The 19,414-nt window shown below is 34.8% G+C and overlaps 1 protein-coding gene across 1 annotated transcript in view; it reads right to left on the bottom strand.

The window, feature by feature from the left end:
* The window catches only part of LOC117176746, a 29,133-nt gene that overhangs the window by 1,358 nt on the left and 8,361 nt on the right, over window positions 1-19,414 (bottom strand). The window contains exon 2 of the mRNA XM_033367021.1: window positions 14,293-14,424. Coding sequence (XP_033222912.1) covers window positions 14,293-14,424 — 132 coding nt within the window. The remainder of the gene's footprint in view (window positions 1-14,292; window positions 14,425-19,414) is intronic.

Below are 19,414 nucleotides of genomic sequence, written 5' to 3'. Positions count from 1 at the left end.
TTACAATTACAATTATTTTCATTTTTTGAAATTAAAAAATTCATATAATATATGTTTATTTAACTAGGAACTAAGACTATGAGTTTCCATTTTTAATTTGACATCCAAAAAAATTGATATTTCTGTTTTTTTTTAAATACTAGCCTCCGCTTTATTTTTTTGAATTCCTTTATTCAGTAAACAGGATTTTAATATTAATTTGAATATTTGAGAATGGGTATATTTATAGAAGATATTAGAAAAATATTAAGAATTTAAATATTTTTTTTTACAAATCATTAATAATATATATAGAATAACTTCGAAATAATATTTTTTGTGTCTATTTTAAGGAGATTTGATAATATTTACACGATTATAACTTGAATAATTTTAAAAATTTTATTTTCTCAATACACTCAATACATTATTTCAGAAGTTATATTTTAATTTTCAAAAGTATTTAAGATGATACTATTTTGAAAATAACTTCCTAAAAAATTAATAAAAATGTCTCATCTTAGATTTGTTTGAATCAGTTTCAAGTTTTGAGAATAGCTTAGAAAATTTATATTTTGATAATTGTGAATTTGTTCGCGATTTTAATAACGATAAACGAAAAACCTTAAATCTTGTAAATTTGGCAAATAAAAATGTTTTAGTCATATTAAACAAATATACAAGATTTTTGAACTTTTACATATGCTTAAAATTGATAAACTTAAATCCCGTAAGATTACAACATCTCATCAAATTCAGGGCTAATTTTGCGGATTGAAATAAAAAACTCCGACCTTTTACGGTTTCAGATTATCTAGCAACATTATTAAAAGATCATAACTATAAACACGAAAATAATCGACTTTATTCCATCATACATAATTACCAAATTAAACAGGTCATCCAAATATTTAGAATTGTAAATGTTACCATTCAAAACCTGTGAATTTCACTGAGATTTTCTGTATTTTACTTTGACATTTCAACAACATTTTTAAACTCAACGTTAGCGAAGATGATTTTATTTTAAGATGGAGAAGGATATACAAATTTGATGGAACTAGTCCTTCACAATGAACTTGAGTCGTTCGCCTCAATGTCTGTATGCGCCACATATTTAATGCAGTCCTTAAAACTGAATATTAAAATATAGGTCTTGTTTTTTAAGCGATTTCTCTTATGCGCGTACCTGTCGTAGAAAGAGACTGATTCCAGATTATCGAAATATTTGCTCACGATAAGCACGTTAAAATTTTATCATTGCCTTAGTAGCAGATTAATGCAATTATAAAAACGAAACTATATCAGACCAAACTGTAACTACAAAATTGGCAGCCTACTTCTATAAAACAGGTATTTTATAGTTTGATTAGCAATACCTTCTTAGGAATAAATTTTGCAAATCGAAATTTGGAAATAAATCGAGGTTTTATGGATTTATTTTAATTTCTTGCTTGCTTGAGGAATATTGGTCTCTCTTCTTTATGGAGAAACTTTTGAATGTAAACGTTCATATTATAATATTTATTTTTACAATAAGACAATAGCAAGATAGGATGTAGCGTCACTCTTTCAAGAATTATGATTGTGAATATTAAACTGTGAGGTACTTATTCATAAAGAAAGTTTTTTATAATTCCTAGGAATGACTGCATAGTTTACAAAATACTATAGAAAAGACTATCTTCTAATGTTCATTCTATGGATTTTTAATTCTTCTCATAGAAATTGGCAAAAACTGCCATGGTTGGAAGAGCGAAATAAATTCGCATTCACTGTTTTGTGTGTGTGTGTGTGTGTGTGTGTGTGACAACACCAAACATAATCGTAGTAAGTGCGATTCAAAATAACAGAACGCGCAGGGCTTCCGACAATGGGTGGGCCAATAATGCCGACCACTCTAGAGCTGGGAGAGCCAATGAAAATGGATTCAATGCGATGGATCGGCGGAATCTCGGGACTTTTAGGTGGACGGAGCGACTAAATCACGACTTGATAGTATGCTACGATGCGAGTGTGGACCCTGAACGGGGTTACATAGCACGGCTGCATGCTCTGTGGTGCGAGAAACACCTGAAGCTATCGCTTTATAACTCTGAGAAACATCAACACCAAGGTTTCTCTCAAGTCTAAAGATCTGACTGAAATGGATGACGAGCTTCGTGGACATTTTTCCGAAGAATCCGACCTCTGGGCTAACAATTATTGTGTGTATAATGCAGCGAGAGCTTTAGCCGATGCGAACAGTAAAACAAAACCAACGGTTGATCATAAGACCAAAACACGAATGCATCAACTTGCCATAAAGATAGGCTGGAAAAGACAGTACGCGTCCCGAATTCAGTATGTGATTACCTACATCACATCTGGCAGAAATTTTACCGCCAAGGTTCGAAAGTTTGCGCGCGAACTCCGGACCCGTTATCACACAATTAACAGGTCAAAGCTGCTGACCACCAGTCAGCATATTGTTGAGAGAATACGGGTACTATCTGACGCCAAGAGAAGTCTAGAGCGGAGGGAGAGGTGGGTCAGAGAAAATCAACAGTTTCTCTCTGACCCATCTCGATTCTTCCAAGACCCTCCAGTTACTGTCGACCACCCGTCCAAACCATACGAGGTCGAAGTGTTTTGGAGAGAAGTCTACGAAGTGCAGCATAGAGTGGACGACGACTCAGAAAATATAAATAGCTTCAAGGAGCTGTGTGATGCCCTCATAACACCTGATGAAGAATGCCCACCCATCACTACCAAGGAGGTGAAAAAAGTATTAAGAAGGATGAACAATTATTCCGCACCGGGACAAGATTGTATCAAAACCTTCTGGCGGAAGAAGTTTCCTTCAGCTCATCAGCATTTGGCCCATATTTTCACCTCATATTTAAATTCGGAAGAGTCGATTTCGGAGTGGTTGGTGGAAAGGCGCACAATACTCCTACCGAAAATAGGCAACTTAGCTGACCCAAAGAATTACAGGCAAATCGCTTGTCTGAACACACGGTATAAGATATTCACAGCTATCCTAAATGATTGGATTGTTCTGCCAATTGAACCTGTGTGGCAAGAAATGTATGAACGAGGCTCCAAGAAAGGCGTAGCGGGATGTCGGGAGAACCTGCTCATCGATATATGTGTTTGCAAAGATGCAGCATTCTACCACCGTGCCCTATCGATGGACTAGATTGATTATCGGAAAGTTTTCGATTCGACCTCCCATAGACTTATCTGTCTTTTGGAAAGCTTAAAGATTCATCCGCAAATCCTTAGGTGCATAGAGAGATTGATGCCGCTTTGGAAAACCAGATTTACTATCTTATCTGGAAAAAATCGTGTGACAACTAACAAGGTCACCTTTCAGAGAGGTGTCTTTCAGGGCGACACCATGAGCCCACTTCTCTTTCGCCTTACATTATTGCCACTATCTCTAGCACTTCGCCATTTCGACGGGTGCTTGTGCGGCGAACCTGCAGATCGAAAGTACAAGGTCACTAATGTTTTTTACATGGACGATGTTCAGATCTATGCTAAAAACAAAGAGAAACTACATGTAGCTCTAGAGATTGTCGAACGATATACTAAGGAAATTGGAATGGAATTTGGATTAGACAAATGCGCCAAGGTTTATTTGAAGCGAGGAAAATTTAATGGCATCCCTGAAGATCCTGAGCTCGTTGATAGAAGCGCTGTACGACACATTTGCGCTGGAGAGACTTATGCATACCTGGGCGTGCCCAGGACTCACATTAATAATGTGACATCTATAAAGGATACTCTCCGAAGCAGATACAAACGTCTCATCCGGCAGATTTGGTTTTCCGAACTGTCGGCGAGGAACAAAGTATCTGCAAAGAACATGCTTGCCGTCCCGGTACTACTCTATTCATTTGGAGTAGTTCCATGGACGAAGAACGAGCTCAGATCCCTTCATATCGGGACAAGAAAGGTGATGCACATGAACAAAAGCACGCATCTTAAGTCTTCTGTTTCGCGACTATACATCTCATGCCGTCAAGGTGATCGCGGAATATTGAGCCTTGAATGTTTTCACAATAGGATTATTCTGGGTACAGCACATAGAGTCGCAAATGGAAGAGACCCTCTTCTTAAAATGGTCAGGAATCACGAAGAAGTGGGCAAAGGAGCGTTTCTGTACAAAGCAGCGGAGAAGGCTGCTGAAACACTCGGACTTAACTTCAGTATTAGGGGTGAGCAAAATGCAGCAAATCTTACCTATCTCGAGTACTCACTCCTGAAATCCCGGATTAAGAAATCACAAGAGAAAAACTTTCGTGAACAGCTCCTCGATAAGAGGATGCACGGTGTCTTCCACAGAAATGTGGAGGATCAGTCAATGTCGTGTGAGCTAACTTTTGCTTTCCTTAAATCGCCTGGATTGAAGTCTGGTACGGAGGGTTTCATTTGGGCATGCCAAGACGGTGTCATTTCCACCTTAACATACCGTCGCCACATTTTGAGCGAAGACATTCCCGATGACAGCTTCAGGGCGTACCATGCATACTCCGAGCATTTAGCTCACATACTATCTAGTTGTCCAACTCATGCGGGAACGACCTACATCCAAAGGCACAATGCGGCACTAAGAATGTTCTATTACCATCTCTGTCACTCTTACGGCATTAATCTTAATATCGCTCCTCTAAATGCTCCTAGAAAAATCGAATCAATTGTCGAGAATGGGAAGTGCCGCATATACTGGAACTTTATATTCTCGACAATTGTTTCTGTTGCACACCCGAGGCTAGACATGGCTCTTCTTGACTTCGAGAAGCGAACCATGTTCGTTATCGAATTTTCGGCACCAACTGACAAAAACATCATTGCCAAGGAGAATGAAAATAAAGAGAGGTATAGAGACCTTATAAGGGAGTTGCAACGATTGTACCCGGAATATTTTGTTAAACTAATCGTCCTTATTATCGGCGTTCTTGGAGGTAACAAGCTTTCACTCGTCAAACACTCCGTGTTCTCAGGGTGTACGGAACTTTTGCCGGATCATCGTATTGATTCCGTTACAGACTGTAACCACCTATCTCACAGTCGTGAGACGTTTTTGTGGCTGAAATTATACCGCGATTTTGCTGGGAGCGGGTGCAATTTTTCAGATAAGCACCCACTCCCGGCGAAATACTGCGGTTGTCCTTTTGATAAATTTTTTATAATATTTCAATATTACGTTTAGCATTTTCTATTCATTCAAAAAAATTGAAATCATTTTTTTAAATTTTCGATGTAAAGATTTCTTCAAATTTTCCAATTATAACATTTTTAAATTTAATAAATTTGTATAAAAAAATATTTGTTTAATTATCTATGACAAACCTACGTCCTCGGGCTGCGGAGAGATGGTCCCTGTATCAAGGGTTTCTGCTGAATATGGTTACAATAATTGATAAGCAGTTGTGGAGAATGGTCCAGGGATGGTCCCGGCGGTATGACCCCCAAGCGGAGGCATCACAACCGTGCCGAAAGCTGATTGTCACCTGGGTGAGGTGTCTTAAATGAAGACTCTGAAATACCGGGCGATCTCTCGGAGTATGCAGCCTTATCTTTCCATGCGAGGCTCTACGAGGACAGACAAATCCTTTCCATAGTTGCTCGTGGGAACAACAATGACACCACGAAAACACCAAAAAGTTGTAGATGCGGTTCAAAACGATCGAACGCGAACTTCTGGTGGAAGAAGCTTATTTCTACACACAAATATCTTGCTCCCATATTTATTTCACATTTAAAGTCGGAAACGCCTATTCCATAGTGGTTGGTGTTAGGGCGCACTATACTCCTACCGAAAAAAAGGAAACTTGTTTAACCCAGAGAATTACAGGCCAATAACTTGTTTGAACACACTGTATAAGATTTTCAAAGCCATCCAAAACAACAGGATTGTTCGAAGAGTTGATCATATGTGGAGAGAGATGTACGAACAACTTGGTTCGAAGAAATGTCTATTCAGGCTGCCGAGAGAACCTGCTAATCGACAGGTGCGTCTGTAAAGACGTAGGAGCCCATCAGCTAGTTCTGACAATGGTCTGTATTGACTATATGGAAGCTTTCGATTCAACCCCTCATAGACTTAAATTTTGTTAGTTGTTAATCTTGAATAGTCCGATATCCCACTGCAAAATTCGACATGTATAATGTTAATGCAAAAATAAAAATTTTAAAACTGTATTGTAAATAATTGAGCTCTGCTGTAAACGGTTGCCATAGTGATTTTAGTGCAAAGTTCAAAAAACAATTCAAAAACAACAATTTTTTATGGATTTTTTTTTCAAATTTGCAAACATATTGTTACAGAATAATTTTTTTTAATAAAGAACTCAGTCACTGCTTCAATATGACAATGGGGTGCCATAGTGTAAACCGTGCTGAATCTTAGTTGCCAGGTCAAAGTGGTGGCTTACCTTTTAACTTTATGCAATTATCGAGTTAATGGACGAATTTTTCATAGAAATTTAGAGCGTAAAATCTCAATCATTATGCAACGCGGTTGCTATGTAATGCAAGTAATCTCTGCAATGAAGAAGTGTTTTTTGTGCGGAAAAGGGGATGATGGCGTCACAGAGTTTGAAGACGATTCTTTTACAAAATGTTGCCGAAGGTTGGCTTTCCGTCGTCACAAAAACCACGCACATGGAGAAGAAGAATTGTATCATGAGAATCTAAACGAAATCGGCAAATCCAATTAGGTTTAACAAAGATTTCATGAAGATTCCAAATAAACGTTTCTTTTTTTGCATAAATGTCCAACCGAATCGTCATCAAACTCTGTAACACCATCATTTATTTTTTCGCACAAAAAGCACTTCTTCATTGCAGGGATTAGTTGCACTAAATTATACTGACGCAATTGCCATGAAAATGTCCATCCGTCGTCATGCTGCGCCGCGCGATTTTTTTTAAGGCGAGAAACAACTCGTTTGCACCATCGGAGCCGTGGCAAACACGTTGCATAATGATTGAAATATAACCCTCTTCATTTCTATAAAAAATTCGTCCATTAACTCGATAGTTGAAAAAAGTTCAAAGGTAAGCCACCACTTTGACCTGGTAACTGAGAATCAGCGCTGGTTACACGATGGCAATTCATTGTTATATTGCAGCAGTGACTGAGTTTTTCATTAAAAAAAAATTATTCTTTAACAATATGTTTGCAAATTTAAAAAAATGCCATAAATAATTGGTGTTTTGGCATTGTTTTTTATTCTGCACTAAGATCACTATGGCAATCGTTTACAACAGTGGCCAATTAATAACAATACAATTTAAGAAATTGTATTTTTGCATTAACATTATACATGTCGAACAACATCACGTTCCATAGAGGTGTCTTTCAGGGCGATACCATGAGCCCTCCGCTTTTTTTTCATCACATTTCTGCCTTTGTCACTCGCACTATGAAATTCTTTTGGATACTTATGTATTTGGAGACTCATGTATTTTATATGGACGATCCAAAGATCTATGCTTCTGGTAAATCAAACTTCAGAGTGCTTTACATATCGTCAAAGAGTAGACAGGAGAAAGGAAGAAAGGAAAGTTTATTGGCCTTCCCAAGGACCCTGAGCTTCTGGATATATGCCCAAAAAGTTCGTGCACTCATTTTTTTCTAGAAAGATGGGTGCGCTATAGTGCCAATGTTTCTGCCTCGGTTGGTAGTGGCAAGGGTCCCCAGCATCCAGTAACAATTTGACCGTGATCGAGTACACACTTTTCGTTTGGCAGTATTTTTTGTGAAAGTATTTTTTGATGCTCGTCACAAATGGAGATAATCGAGCAACGATCCAACATCAAATTCCTTGTTAAACTCGTGAAAAATAGATCTGAAATTATTGAAATGTTGGGTACTGTAAACGGGAAATCCGCGATGAAAAAACGAGCAGTGTATAAGTGGATAAACCGGTTTCAAGATGTTTGAGAGAGCGTTGAAGATGACGAGAGAAAGGGCCGCCCGTCAACGTATCGTGTGGACGATAACGTGAGAAAAGTACAGGATTTGGTGTTTTGAGACCGTCGCACAGTGGGAAAAAAGCACCTTTTTTGGACAAAAATCGACCGACAGTGCAATTCTTAATAGATTTTGATGTTTTTTTTTTTAGAAATGACCGTAAGGGTTCCAGTTATAACAAGTAACTGCGGATATTTTAATTCAATTTAACGTAAATTTTTTATTTAACAAAAAAGTTACAACTTTTGGTTGCTAAACTTTTTCGTGATTTCATTTTTTCTAAGACTTTCAAATTCATTAAAAAAGGTCATAAATCAATTAAATAAGTAACTAGAAATAATTTCCAGTGGGTTAGAGTAACTACAAAAAATGTTAATGTTTTAAAAAAATTAATTCACAAAAGTAATTTTTTCGTGATTCGCAATGATTAGCTAATTTTAACCCATAGCTTTTGTATAAAGTATCACAGATAATGATGTGCTCTTACAATAAGTTAAGAATAGATAATAATTGCCAATTATTTAAACAATTTTTATAAACAAATGCACATTTGGACCATTTTTTCATGAATATGATTGATTTTTTTGCGGAATCAACTTGAAATGTCTTACCAACGACACCTTGCTGTAATATTTTTCATAGTAATCGAAAAGTGTTGATTATTTAAACAATTTTTATAAACAATTGTACATTTTGACCATTTTTTCATGCATAGGCTTGATTTTTTTTGCGGAATCAATTTGAAATATCTTGCAAAAGAATCCTTGCTGTCATATTGTTTAGAGCCAGTCATGCTTCAGTGAGTGAAAATCGAGCTCACTTATTGGAGATCGTGACACTCTCAGCCATTTTTTACTTATGTGAACCTGAAAAGGGCCGTTTTCAAGTAGGCATTCGTGCTTCAGTAAGTAAGAATCGAGCTCACTCATTGAAGATTGTGATACTTCCAGCCATTTTTGACTCATGTGGCCCTGAAAAGGGTCGTTTTTAGGTAGGCATTTATGCTTCAGTAAGTAAGAATAGAGCTCACTCCTTGGAGATTATCATGTTTTCAGCCATTTCTGACAGAGGTTTCATCTTCCTAGATTCTACTTTTCTATAACTGCTTATCAAAGGGTCCGAATGTAGCAGAAGATGATGAAGAACATCTAGGCTCGTCATTTGTCTGTCAGACATTCTGCTGTTATTAGCTCTAACTTTTCTAAAGATCTTATTGTTTCCTTCTTGCGACTCTTCTGAATACCAAATAATTGGTAACTCAAAAGATTGAATTATGTCACTTCCGTGAATAAGCAGCTTATGTACTGATGGTGGAATTTTATACCAAGGATAAAGATTTATGCAAAGATCAGCGGTTTCCAAACATAAAGTAAGCAACCGATTTAGCTTTTCCCAAAAATGAACGGGCAACATTTCCGGTATTTGTTTTTCCATAACCCTGCTTCAACACATCAACTGTTAAACCCAGTATGGATCTTAATTGTATCTGAATACGTTCCTTTCTTGATTTTTTCATTTCCTTTTCTTCCTTTTTTCTTGCGGAAAACTTTTAAAATCCATATTGTCGGAAACATGTAACGAATATTCCAGAACACGAATCCAGGCATGCAACGTCGAGAGACCAAATTTATAATGTGCCTCATTTCATGGAATTTTAGCTACATATGGTAAGTTGTTAACATGTTTTGATCCAACTCCACAAATATTGCAGCGAGAAGATGCTTTCTGTCCAGTTAGAATATAACATACCTTTCCATCAATCATCGTACACTTAGCTGATATTAAAAAATTTTCCACTGACATCAATGGAATAGGTACGAACTTTTTCCAGCAGCTTTATGTGATAGTTGTACTCTTTCTTTACAAGAGAATCAGTTTCTTTAAGGAAATTAAATTTAATTGTCCTACAGAAATTGACAGATGAAGGTGTTTTGTTCGTCCAAATAATATCATCATCTCCTTTTAATTGAAGAGGGACGAAGGAAATCAAAAAGAAAGATTTATTCGTGAAAAGGCTCTTGTGATAGCTGATGTTTTCTTCACTCTCAGAAGCACTGTTATAAGATTCATCGTTTGCATCCACATCATCACTCTTCTTTGACTACTTTTGCCGTGTCATCTGATGCGCAAAAGCACCGTCCATACCCCACTTTCCAAAGAGCACTAGTTTTTTACCAAAAAGATTAGCGAGATCATCTTTTTCCATTTGCAACAAGATTCGCTTAACTGTATGCCCCAGTAAACTTATGAAATGGACACTTGCTCCTAAATTAGATGTCTCTATATGCTCACCGTTTCCTGGATAACAAGCTTTTTTCGCTTCGGAGATCTTTAAATACGGCGGATATGAATCATTGCCAGTTATTTCTTCATTGTACTTTGTTAGCTTTTCGTATTTCCTCTTCGACAGACCTAAATCCACGTACATCGCTAAAATTGTTTGCAATTTATTCTCGTCATCATCTTCCTTACGAAATTGCGTCCTAGATTCACTATCGGACTCATTTTTGATCAATGAAAGTGCTTTGGATAATTCTTCCTTGCTATAATTTGAAGCAAGTTCTTGGACGCGCCTTTTCTTCGTCTTTTCGGATCCATCTTCAAATGATAATCGTGGTCTTCCTCTCTTTAGAACATTTTTTAAACCTTTTGTTTGGATAGGTGGGCAAGGAAAAGGTACCTTGAACTCTGCTTCTAAGAATGCAGCATGATTTCGAACAAACAATGCTTTTTTCCTACAGACACTTTTCCATTTTCTATTATACAAAGGCATAAAAGAGTCAACCAATTTTTTTCTTATAACCATTAACTGACTTTCATCAAGAGAAGACGTAGCATTAATATTATCCAAAATCAAATCTACTTTGTTACAATTTGATTGTGGATCGCTATTCCAAATGATGTCACATAAGTGCTGATTTTTTATTCTGTATTCCATGTTAAAAAATACTTCGAAGGATTCCCTCAATATCTCCGTGGAAACACGCATTCTATTTGTGAACGTCTTCCATGAAGCAAAATAAAACAAGTGCAGAAAAACAAATCAACAACGACTTGAAGTTACTCCTGCTACATTCAACTGTTTTTAGGTATACTTGATACCAAAAACAATTTATTTATAGCTGCAGCAACTTCAAGTCGTTCCTGAGTTTGTTTGCTTCATTTGTTTGATTTTATTTTAAGAAAGATTTATTTGCAAGTAGTCTTGTTCATAAATTTCTAAAAAATAATTACCAGTTTCTGTCACTATTAAAAATATGTCAGCAAAGATTCTTTTGCAAGATATTTTGCATTGATTCCGCAAAAAAAATTAGAGCTATTCATGAAAAAATGGTCAAAATGTGCATTTTTTTAATAAAAAATGTTTAAATAATTGGCAATTATCATCTATTCCTAACTTATTGTAAACGCACATCGTTATCTGTGATACTTTATACAAAAGCTATGAGTTAAAATTAGCTAATCATTGCGAATCACGAAAAAATGACTTATGTGAGTTAATTTGTTTATAACATTATTAACAATTTTTGTAGTTACTCTAACCCACTGGAAATTATTTTTAGTTACTTATTTAATTGATTTATGACCTTTTTTTAATGAATTTGAAAGTCTTAGAAAAAATGGTATCACAGAAAAGTTTAGCAACAAAAAGTTGTAACTTTGTTGTTCAATAAAAAGTTTACGTTAAGTCGAATTAAAATATCTGCAGTTACTTGTTATAACTGGAAGCCTTACGGTCATTTCTAAAAAAAACATCAAAATCCTTTAAGAATTGCATTGTCGGTCGATTTTTGTCCAAAAAAGGTGCTTTTTTCCCACTGTGCGTCGCCTGACTACTTTGAAAGACGATTTAAACATGAGAAACGTGTGTGCGACTGGATCCTCCATCACGACAATTGGCCAGCAGACAGATTACTAATTGTACGCCAGTTTTTGTCAAAACACAAAATCCCCACGATGAATTCGCCGGATTTAGCTCCTGGTGACTTCTTCCTGTTCCCCAAAGTGAAATTGAGTATTCAGGCTCCTTATTTCGTTGATGTCGCAATCATCCAACTTTTTATGACGGGGTGCCTGAACAACCTGACAGAAAAAGACATGCAATATTGTTTTCAAGAGTGGGAGAAATGTTGGGACAAATGTACCATTTCTGGGGGGAATAGTTTGAAGGTCAGATCATTTCTGTAGCCGAACAAAGCGATCTCTTTTTTTATACACTCAGTGCATGAACTTTTCGAATAGACCACGTGAGTGTTATTACACATCTTGACACTTGAGACACCTATACTTACCTGGGCGGGCTTTAAAGTCACATTTAGTCTTCATACCCGAATTGTTCTAAGTATAGCTTACATCATTGCTATAGCTAGAGATCCTCTTGTAAAAATGGTTAGGAACCACGAGATGATTGGCAAATGAGCTTTCCTTTACAAAGCCGCGGAACAGGCGACCGAGATTCGTGGCCTGAATTTTAACATGAGGAAAGTGCGTTACTTCATTTAGATGCTTCAATTCTAAAAGCCGAAGTAAAGAAAGCATAGGTTAAAAAATTCCGCTAAGAGCTACTTGTGAAAACAGCAAACTTGTACTTTTCTCAGATCACCAGGGCTTATTTCAGGTACAGAGGGTTTAATTTTCGTGTACTAGGACGGTTTCATTTCCAACTTAGTATACCGTGACCCCATTTTATGCCAAGAAATTCCCAGCAATAGGTGCAGACCGTGTCATGCTCACGCTGAATGTCTATAGAACGAATACTATCTGGGTTTCCCATCCATGCGGGCATTACGCATCTTTGCAGACATAATGTGGCTCTAAGAGTGCTGTAATATAGTCTTTGTCGCTCTTACGGTATGGCCGAGACGCTGTCCTATCGATCGCTCCTAAGGAGATAGAGTCAATTGTCCAAATCGAGAAGTGCCAAATTTTCAGGAACTACAATTTCCGGACAGCAATCTCCGTTGCACATTCCAGGCCTGACATCGTTCTCCAAGACTTCGAGTAACAAACTATATTCGTGATTGAATTCTCGGCTCCAGACGACTACAACGTCACTGTTAAGAAGAAGGATGAGGAGGAGAGATATCAAGATCTCTAAAATGGAGCTACAACGACTTTACCCCAAAATATTCTGTTAAAGTAATTGTCCTTGTGTTGGGTGCTCTCGGAGGTGCGAAGCTATCACTGGTTCGTAAGCTTAAAGTCATATCCGCGTCCAAAAAATATGCCAATGCACGTGCGAGATTCATGCAGAAAGCTGTCATCCTTGCGGCGCTTCGAGTCATCACGACACGCGAGGGTTTCGCTGATCTGTCGTTGTGATTACGTCGTTTCAGGAAATATAAAAAAAATCAAATTCGAAAAAAATGTCAGTTAACAGGTTTTAGATCGCGGACCCTTCAATTAGATATCAATCATTTATTCCAAACTTGAATAAAAAAATCATGCTGGAAGAAAGCAGCGCAGGCGGGAATCGAACACGGATCTCCGGGGCAGCAGAATGCTGATATTTCCCTATGATAAAACAAATCGTAAGATTTAGGAATTTGATCATCCTCATGAACCTCAGCGCATATGACGTCATTCAGCATTGAATTTAATTTTCTCAAAGCACTACATTCCATTGTTTTTCCTATCATTGCACCTTCCCATTGAGAGTGGTATTTTCTCTAAACTATCTTGCCACTTATGTTACTTAAACCTCTAGTTATTGTAGATACGGATTTGTTATTAAATTTTTGAATATAACTTTTTCCTAACTTTATTTTGCTATCGAAAATATTAGTCTTTCCAACTCTAAATGGCAACTATTAAGTTTGGAGTATATTTATAATTGACATGGAAACCGTTTTTCTTCGTATCACTGCCTGTGGCAATTAATACGATTTTTCGACTGCATATATCCTAGATTGCCATCAAACTCTGGCAAAAATATATATAATGAAACCCTTCAATAGCCCTCCCTTCTATAGCTTGTCCGAGAATGGAAGCCGCGCGGCATGTAGGTGTAACAGGAGCTGCGCGGGGTGCGCGGAGTATGCGGTTGTCACTCAGGCGAGCACTCAGTCGTAAAATAACAAAAGCGGAGCTGATTATAATGAATTAGTTCCCACCCACTGTCAGCCCCAAAATCGGCGCAATAGAAGAGTTTCACTGTATTATAATGCCAAATTTTACAACCAATAGTTTCTCCGTGTTGCACACATGATGTAAATAAAATTGATTTTAAGTTAGATTGAGTCAGGCTGAGTAAGAAATTCTTGAAATGGATGATTCGGATTTTTCCATGAAATATTGAGTAGTAGTTTTGGACTTTTCACTCTTTCATTTTAGTGCTTCCTCACCTGTTATTAATTTCACTGCGCCGTCGGGCTTAAATGATGCTTGAGACTTTTTGTCCTTCGATATAAAACCGAATCCATACCCGACCTCGTATACTGGTAATGGTATCACGGTGGATGAGACTGGCACCATTACTGAAACGTAGACAAACTTTTATTATTATGCTCTTAAAATTTTAACATATTTTTTTTTCAATTTGAAAGGTTCCAAAAAATTAGACAATTTCCTAATTGAAAAAGGTTTACAATATAAAACTATAGGAATAAAAAATTTATATAATCACTTTTTTTTTCTTCGAAAGTACATCAAAATTCATTGTAAACTAAATATGTTTTAAAATTGTAATCGATGTTGCTGTACATATGTCTGGATCCTTCAAATTTTCAATAAGAAAATAAATAATAACATATTTGTAGGAACAAGATTGGAAAAGATTGGAAATTTCAAGTACATTTAATGATGGGCTGCGTAATCCGACGTACGAAAACTTTGTCTTCAAATAGATATTAATGATTTTTTAAACATTTGACTGTTGGTGGACGACTATTTTAAACTGAATGTAAAAATACTATATCTATTCAAACATTTAGAATTCATTGCACATTTAATTTATCGGCTTGTATTAACAAGGTTAAATGAAATTGCACTACTGAATTCGGGTGTTAAAACCAAATTCAATAGTTGCTGAAATAAATTTTATAAGAAGTGTTTAGACAAATTGTAATTATTTTTATTACAAGCCGAATTAACTTTCGACACTTGACCGGCGTATTTATATGTTTATGCTTTTTAATAGGGCATATAAAACAAGAAAATTATTAATTAAAATAATTAAAATTTTAATATTGTAGTCTTCACAGCCTAAAATGCTATCAAAACAGGGTAAATGGGATGATTTTGCACGAAAATAAGGGAATTTTTTTTTTAATGAAACACTTGTATGTACTATGTTGAGTTCAAAATACAGCGTTTTAAATTCCTATCCTCCCAAGTAAAAATAATGTAATTTCGACAAAATAGGAGAATTCTTAACCAAAAAGGTAAATTTTCAACCAAGAATTTTAATTTTCTACTAGAAAACACGAATTTGCGACAAAATATATGAATTATTAACCCAATAGATGAATTTTCTAGTAAAAAGGATAAATTTTCCAATAAAAATAATCTTCAACTACAAAAATTAGGTTTTACCAAATTAGTTCAAATTTTCACTAAGCAATTAAATTTTCGACTAAAAAAGATCAATTCTCGACAAAAAATTTAATTTTAATATTTCAACCAGAAAAGATTAATATTAAACAAAGTGGTCGAATATTTAACAATTTACTGAAAAAGATATATTATAAATCAAAAATGGAATGGTTAAATTTGTAATTAAAAAACTTAATTTGATACAAAAAAAAACAACAATTTTTAACCAAATACTTAAAGTTTCAAGTAAAGATGAAATTTTTACCGGAAGAGATGAATTTTCAAAAAAAGTTCATTTTTGACCAAAAAAGCTAAATTTACAACTAAATTGAAAATGACGGATGATCAACTGAGCAGTTGAATTTTCGATCCGAAAATATGACTTTTCAACAAAGTATGTAGTTGAATTTTCAACAAAATAATTAAACTGTTAACCAAATAATAAAATTTTTTATCCGAAAAATACTGACTCTGAACCAAAAACATGCTCAGAAATAGTTGGAAATTCTTGTTTCGTTCTATTAATTCAGTTTGCATTTCAGGAAAAAAACAAGCAAAAAAAAGGATTCTTTAAACACGGGGGAAAAATGTAAATTGAATCGCATTTTCATACTAGAGTTTACGAGAGATTTCGTACATAGATTAATTAAATTTTCTTTTTTTAGTAACAATTTAAAATAAGATAGATTTAAGTGAACGAATTGCCCTTTATTTTAAAACAAAGCTACTATAGTGACTTTTTCTTAAATAATTGATAAAAAATTATTTGGACAAAAGCGGCGCAGCCTTTCTTTTCTAGAGGGAGGCAGGGACATAGACTTTTAATATTGAATATTACAATTTTAACATAGTATAATAATATTATATTATGTAAAAATTGAACATAAATAATAAATAAACAATAAATAGTAAATAATAAATACAGGTATAAAATTCACATTGCCAAAGATTTCACAAAGCTTTTAAAGATTTCAATGATTACCGAAAGATTTCACAGGTTTTGGAAATAATCCAGATAGATTAAAAAGATTTTACAAAGATTAAAAATATTTCGCAAAGATTTCGGATAGATTTAAAAGATCTTAGATAGATTTCAAAGATTTAACAAAGCTTTCAATGATTTCACAAAGATTAAAAAGACTTCGGATATATTTAAGAGACTTCGTAAAGACTTCAATCATTTCTCAAATATTTCACTGAGATTTTAATAACTTCCAAAATATTACCGAATATTTCGAAAATATTTCAAATATTTCGTAAATATTTTTAAAGAATTCATAAAGATTTAATATATTTTGTAAAAATTTCAAATAGATAAAAAAAGTTTTCAAAAATGCTTCTATTATTTCACAAAGATTTCAGATATACTGTAAAAAAAGATTTGTGTAAAATTACAAAGTTTCGGAAAATTACATATTGTATCATTGTAAATATCACACACTTCACTGTGTGATTTTACAAAAATATGTGAAATTACATCCTCTAGCGATGTAAATAAATGGACCCTCGAACAGCAGTATAATATTACACACTCGATAAAAATAAAATTACACATTCCCTCGTACTAACTTTACATTCTAAAGGGAAAATTCAGTCGCAGCGTGTAAAAATACCATGCGTCGGTAAAATCACTTTCCTGTGATTCAGAATAATTAATCATATAATATGAGAATACGAAAGCGTCTCTCGTGTTCGTCGTTTGTCGATGCCTTCATCCTTCAATTTTGGAGTATTTTTATTCTTAATGTGAGGAAATTGACAGATATGTTCAACTTTTTTGACAGCTTTCACACAAAAATAGACCGAATTCGAGCTATTCCTATTTTGCCTTTTACATTTTCTGCTATTAGAACGGAAAAAATGCGGTTATTCAAAACGTATATTTCATATTTTTGTTGCGGAATATTTAAACATCAAAAAAATACCCGTAGTATCTTATGTGTTTTAGGTAAGTGGTAACGTGTTCGGCTTGTGTTTCTTCAATCTCCATGAAATTCTACGAAGTTTAAGCTTTCGAGTGTTCGAAATCTGTCGCCCTGATAAATTTTATTTTATTCTTTCACATAAGGAATTTTACATTTTCGCGTGTAAAATTATCGCCTGAATTGGAATATCACCACAGATTCGTAAAGTTACTCCGATACACGAGGGTCCTTTTATTTACATCCACCAGAGATGTAAAATTCAATAGATTTTTTTTACAGTGTAGATTTCAAAGACTGAAGAAAGATTTCTATGATTTTTTAATGATTTCACAAAGGAATCAAAGATTTCGGCTATATTTAAAAGACTTTAGAAAGACTTCTATTATTTATCAAATATTTCAATAATTTCACAAACATTACCGAATATTTCAAAATTATTTGAAATATCTTGCAAAGATTTTTAAAAAATTCACAAATATTTTATAAATATAACCGAATATTTCAAATATTTCGCAAAGATTTTTAAAGAATTCAAAAAGATTTCAGATAGATTTCAAAGATTTCACAAAGAATTCCATTATTTCCGAAAGATTTTATTTCCAATGATTTCCGAAAGATTTCTCCAAGATTTCAAAGATTTCGAATAGTTTTAATAGATTCCATTGGCTTTCTAAAGAATTAAAACAGATTTAAATAATCTGATAAATACCAAAGATTTCGCAAAAATCCCCAAAGATTTCACAAAGATTTGACAAAGGCTGCAATGATATCTCAAAGATTTGAAAAAGATTTCAAATATTTCGCAAAGATTTCTATTATTTCACAAAGGTTCCAGATAGATTTCAAAGATTGAACAAAGCAAGAACGAATTTATCGATTTCCAGTTCCGACGATTTGATGAATTTAATCATTCGATTTCAGAGGGGGGCGAATCAATACTTTACCCTCCCTGGTCGATTTCTAAAGGGGGCACTGAAGTAGCAACTTCACGTAGAATTTTTATTTATTTTTTTCAATTTTCATAACAGACGATCGTTATAAAAAAATACATTTATATATTTGTGAAACTTCAAGTTATATTTCAAGGAGCAGCCTAGTTATAACGGTCATTATTAATTTTGTACGCACACGAATAATTTTTCCGAAATATTCCTCGAGAAGCAAATGCGCACAATAGTTTAGTTTAGTTCCTCCTATTTATTATTTCACAAGCTTAAAATTTTTATTGTTTTTCAACGTGCGGAAACTTGTATCTTTAAATATATATAGTCGAAATGACAAAATTGTCTCGGTAAGAGTCGTGGAAATGGCTTAAGCCATTTAGAGCGCGGATAGCACTCGGATGGGTGACTCTTTACGATGTACGAATAGGTGAGTATATTCGCTGCGTTCAACTAAATGTTGAGTGGGAGGTTTGACGCCGAGAATGTGGCTATGCATACTCTCCATGGTTGGAGTTTTGAATATCTACTTTCGAAACTCGACTGAACTAGGGAGATTGTTTTCTGCAGTTTTCCTCTCCCCTAGTCAAGCTTTCAGACAAATTCGAATATTTCTAATAAAGTCGGATGCAGCCGCCGGTTATCACTGGTTGTGATTACATTCATACAGTTATTCTAATCCCACCTTAGTAAAGTCAATTTTCAAAGGCCCATATCTAGTCAAACTGAATTGAACGACGGCACATATACTCATTCCAACAGACTTAAATGGTACTTTCGCAGTGAGGAGGACCTATGCGTGGGTATCTGTTTCAACGATGTTTTATTTATTTTTTTATTTTTTAATAAGGGCGTAGTGCAATATGTTATAAAGAAGTACTATGAGATACAACTGGACCAGCCTAAAAGAAAAATAATACTCTGTTTTATGGCCATATCTAGTAACGTCATAATTTATATGCATTAAATGCACTTTATTAAAATTGTGCAATTCATTATAATTTCACGATAAAAGAAAGAAAACAAAGGAAATTTAAACCTACAAACTAAAAATAACGCCGAGATTT

This window comes from Belonocnema kinseyi, chromosome 7 (genome assembly GCF_010883055.1).
Source record: "Belonocnema kinseyi isolate 2016_QV_RU_SX_M_011 chromosome 7, B_treatae_v1, whole genome shotgun sequence".
In the NCBI taxonomy this organism is placed as follows: Eukaryota; Metazoa; Arthropoda; class Insecta; order Hymenoptera; family Cynipidae; genus Belonocnema; species Belonocnema kinseyi.
Note: the sequence above shows the minus strand (reverse complement) of the source record. Positions and strands in the feature narration are given on the sequence as shown.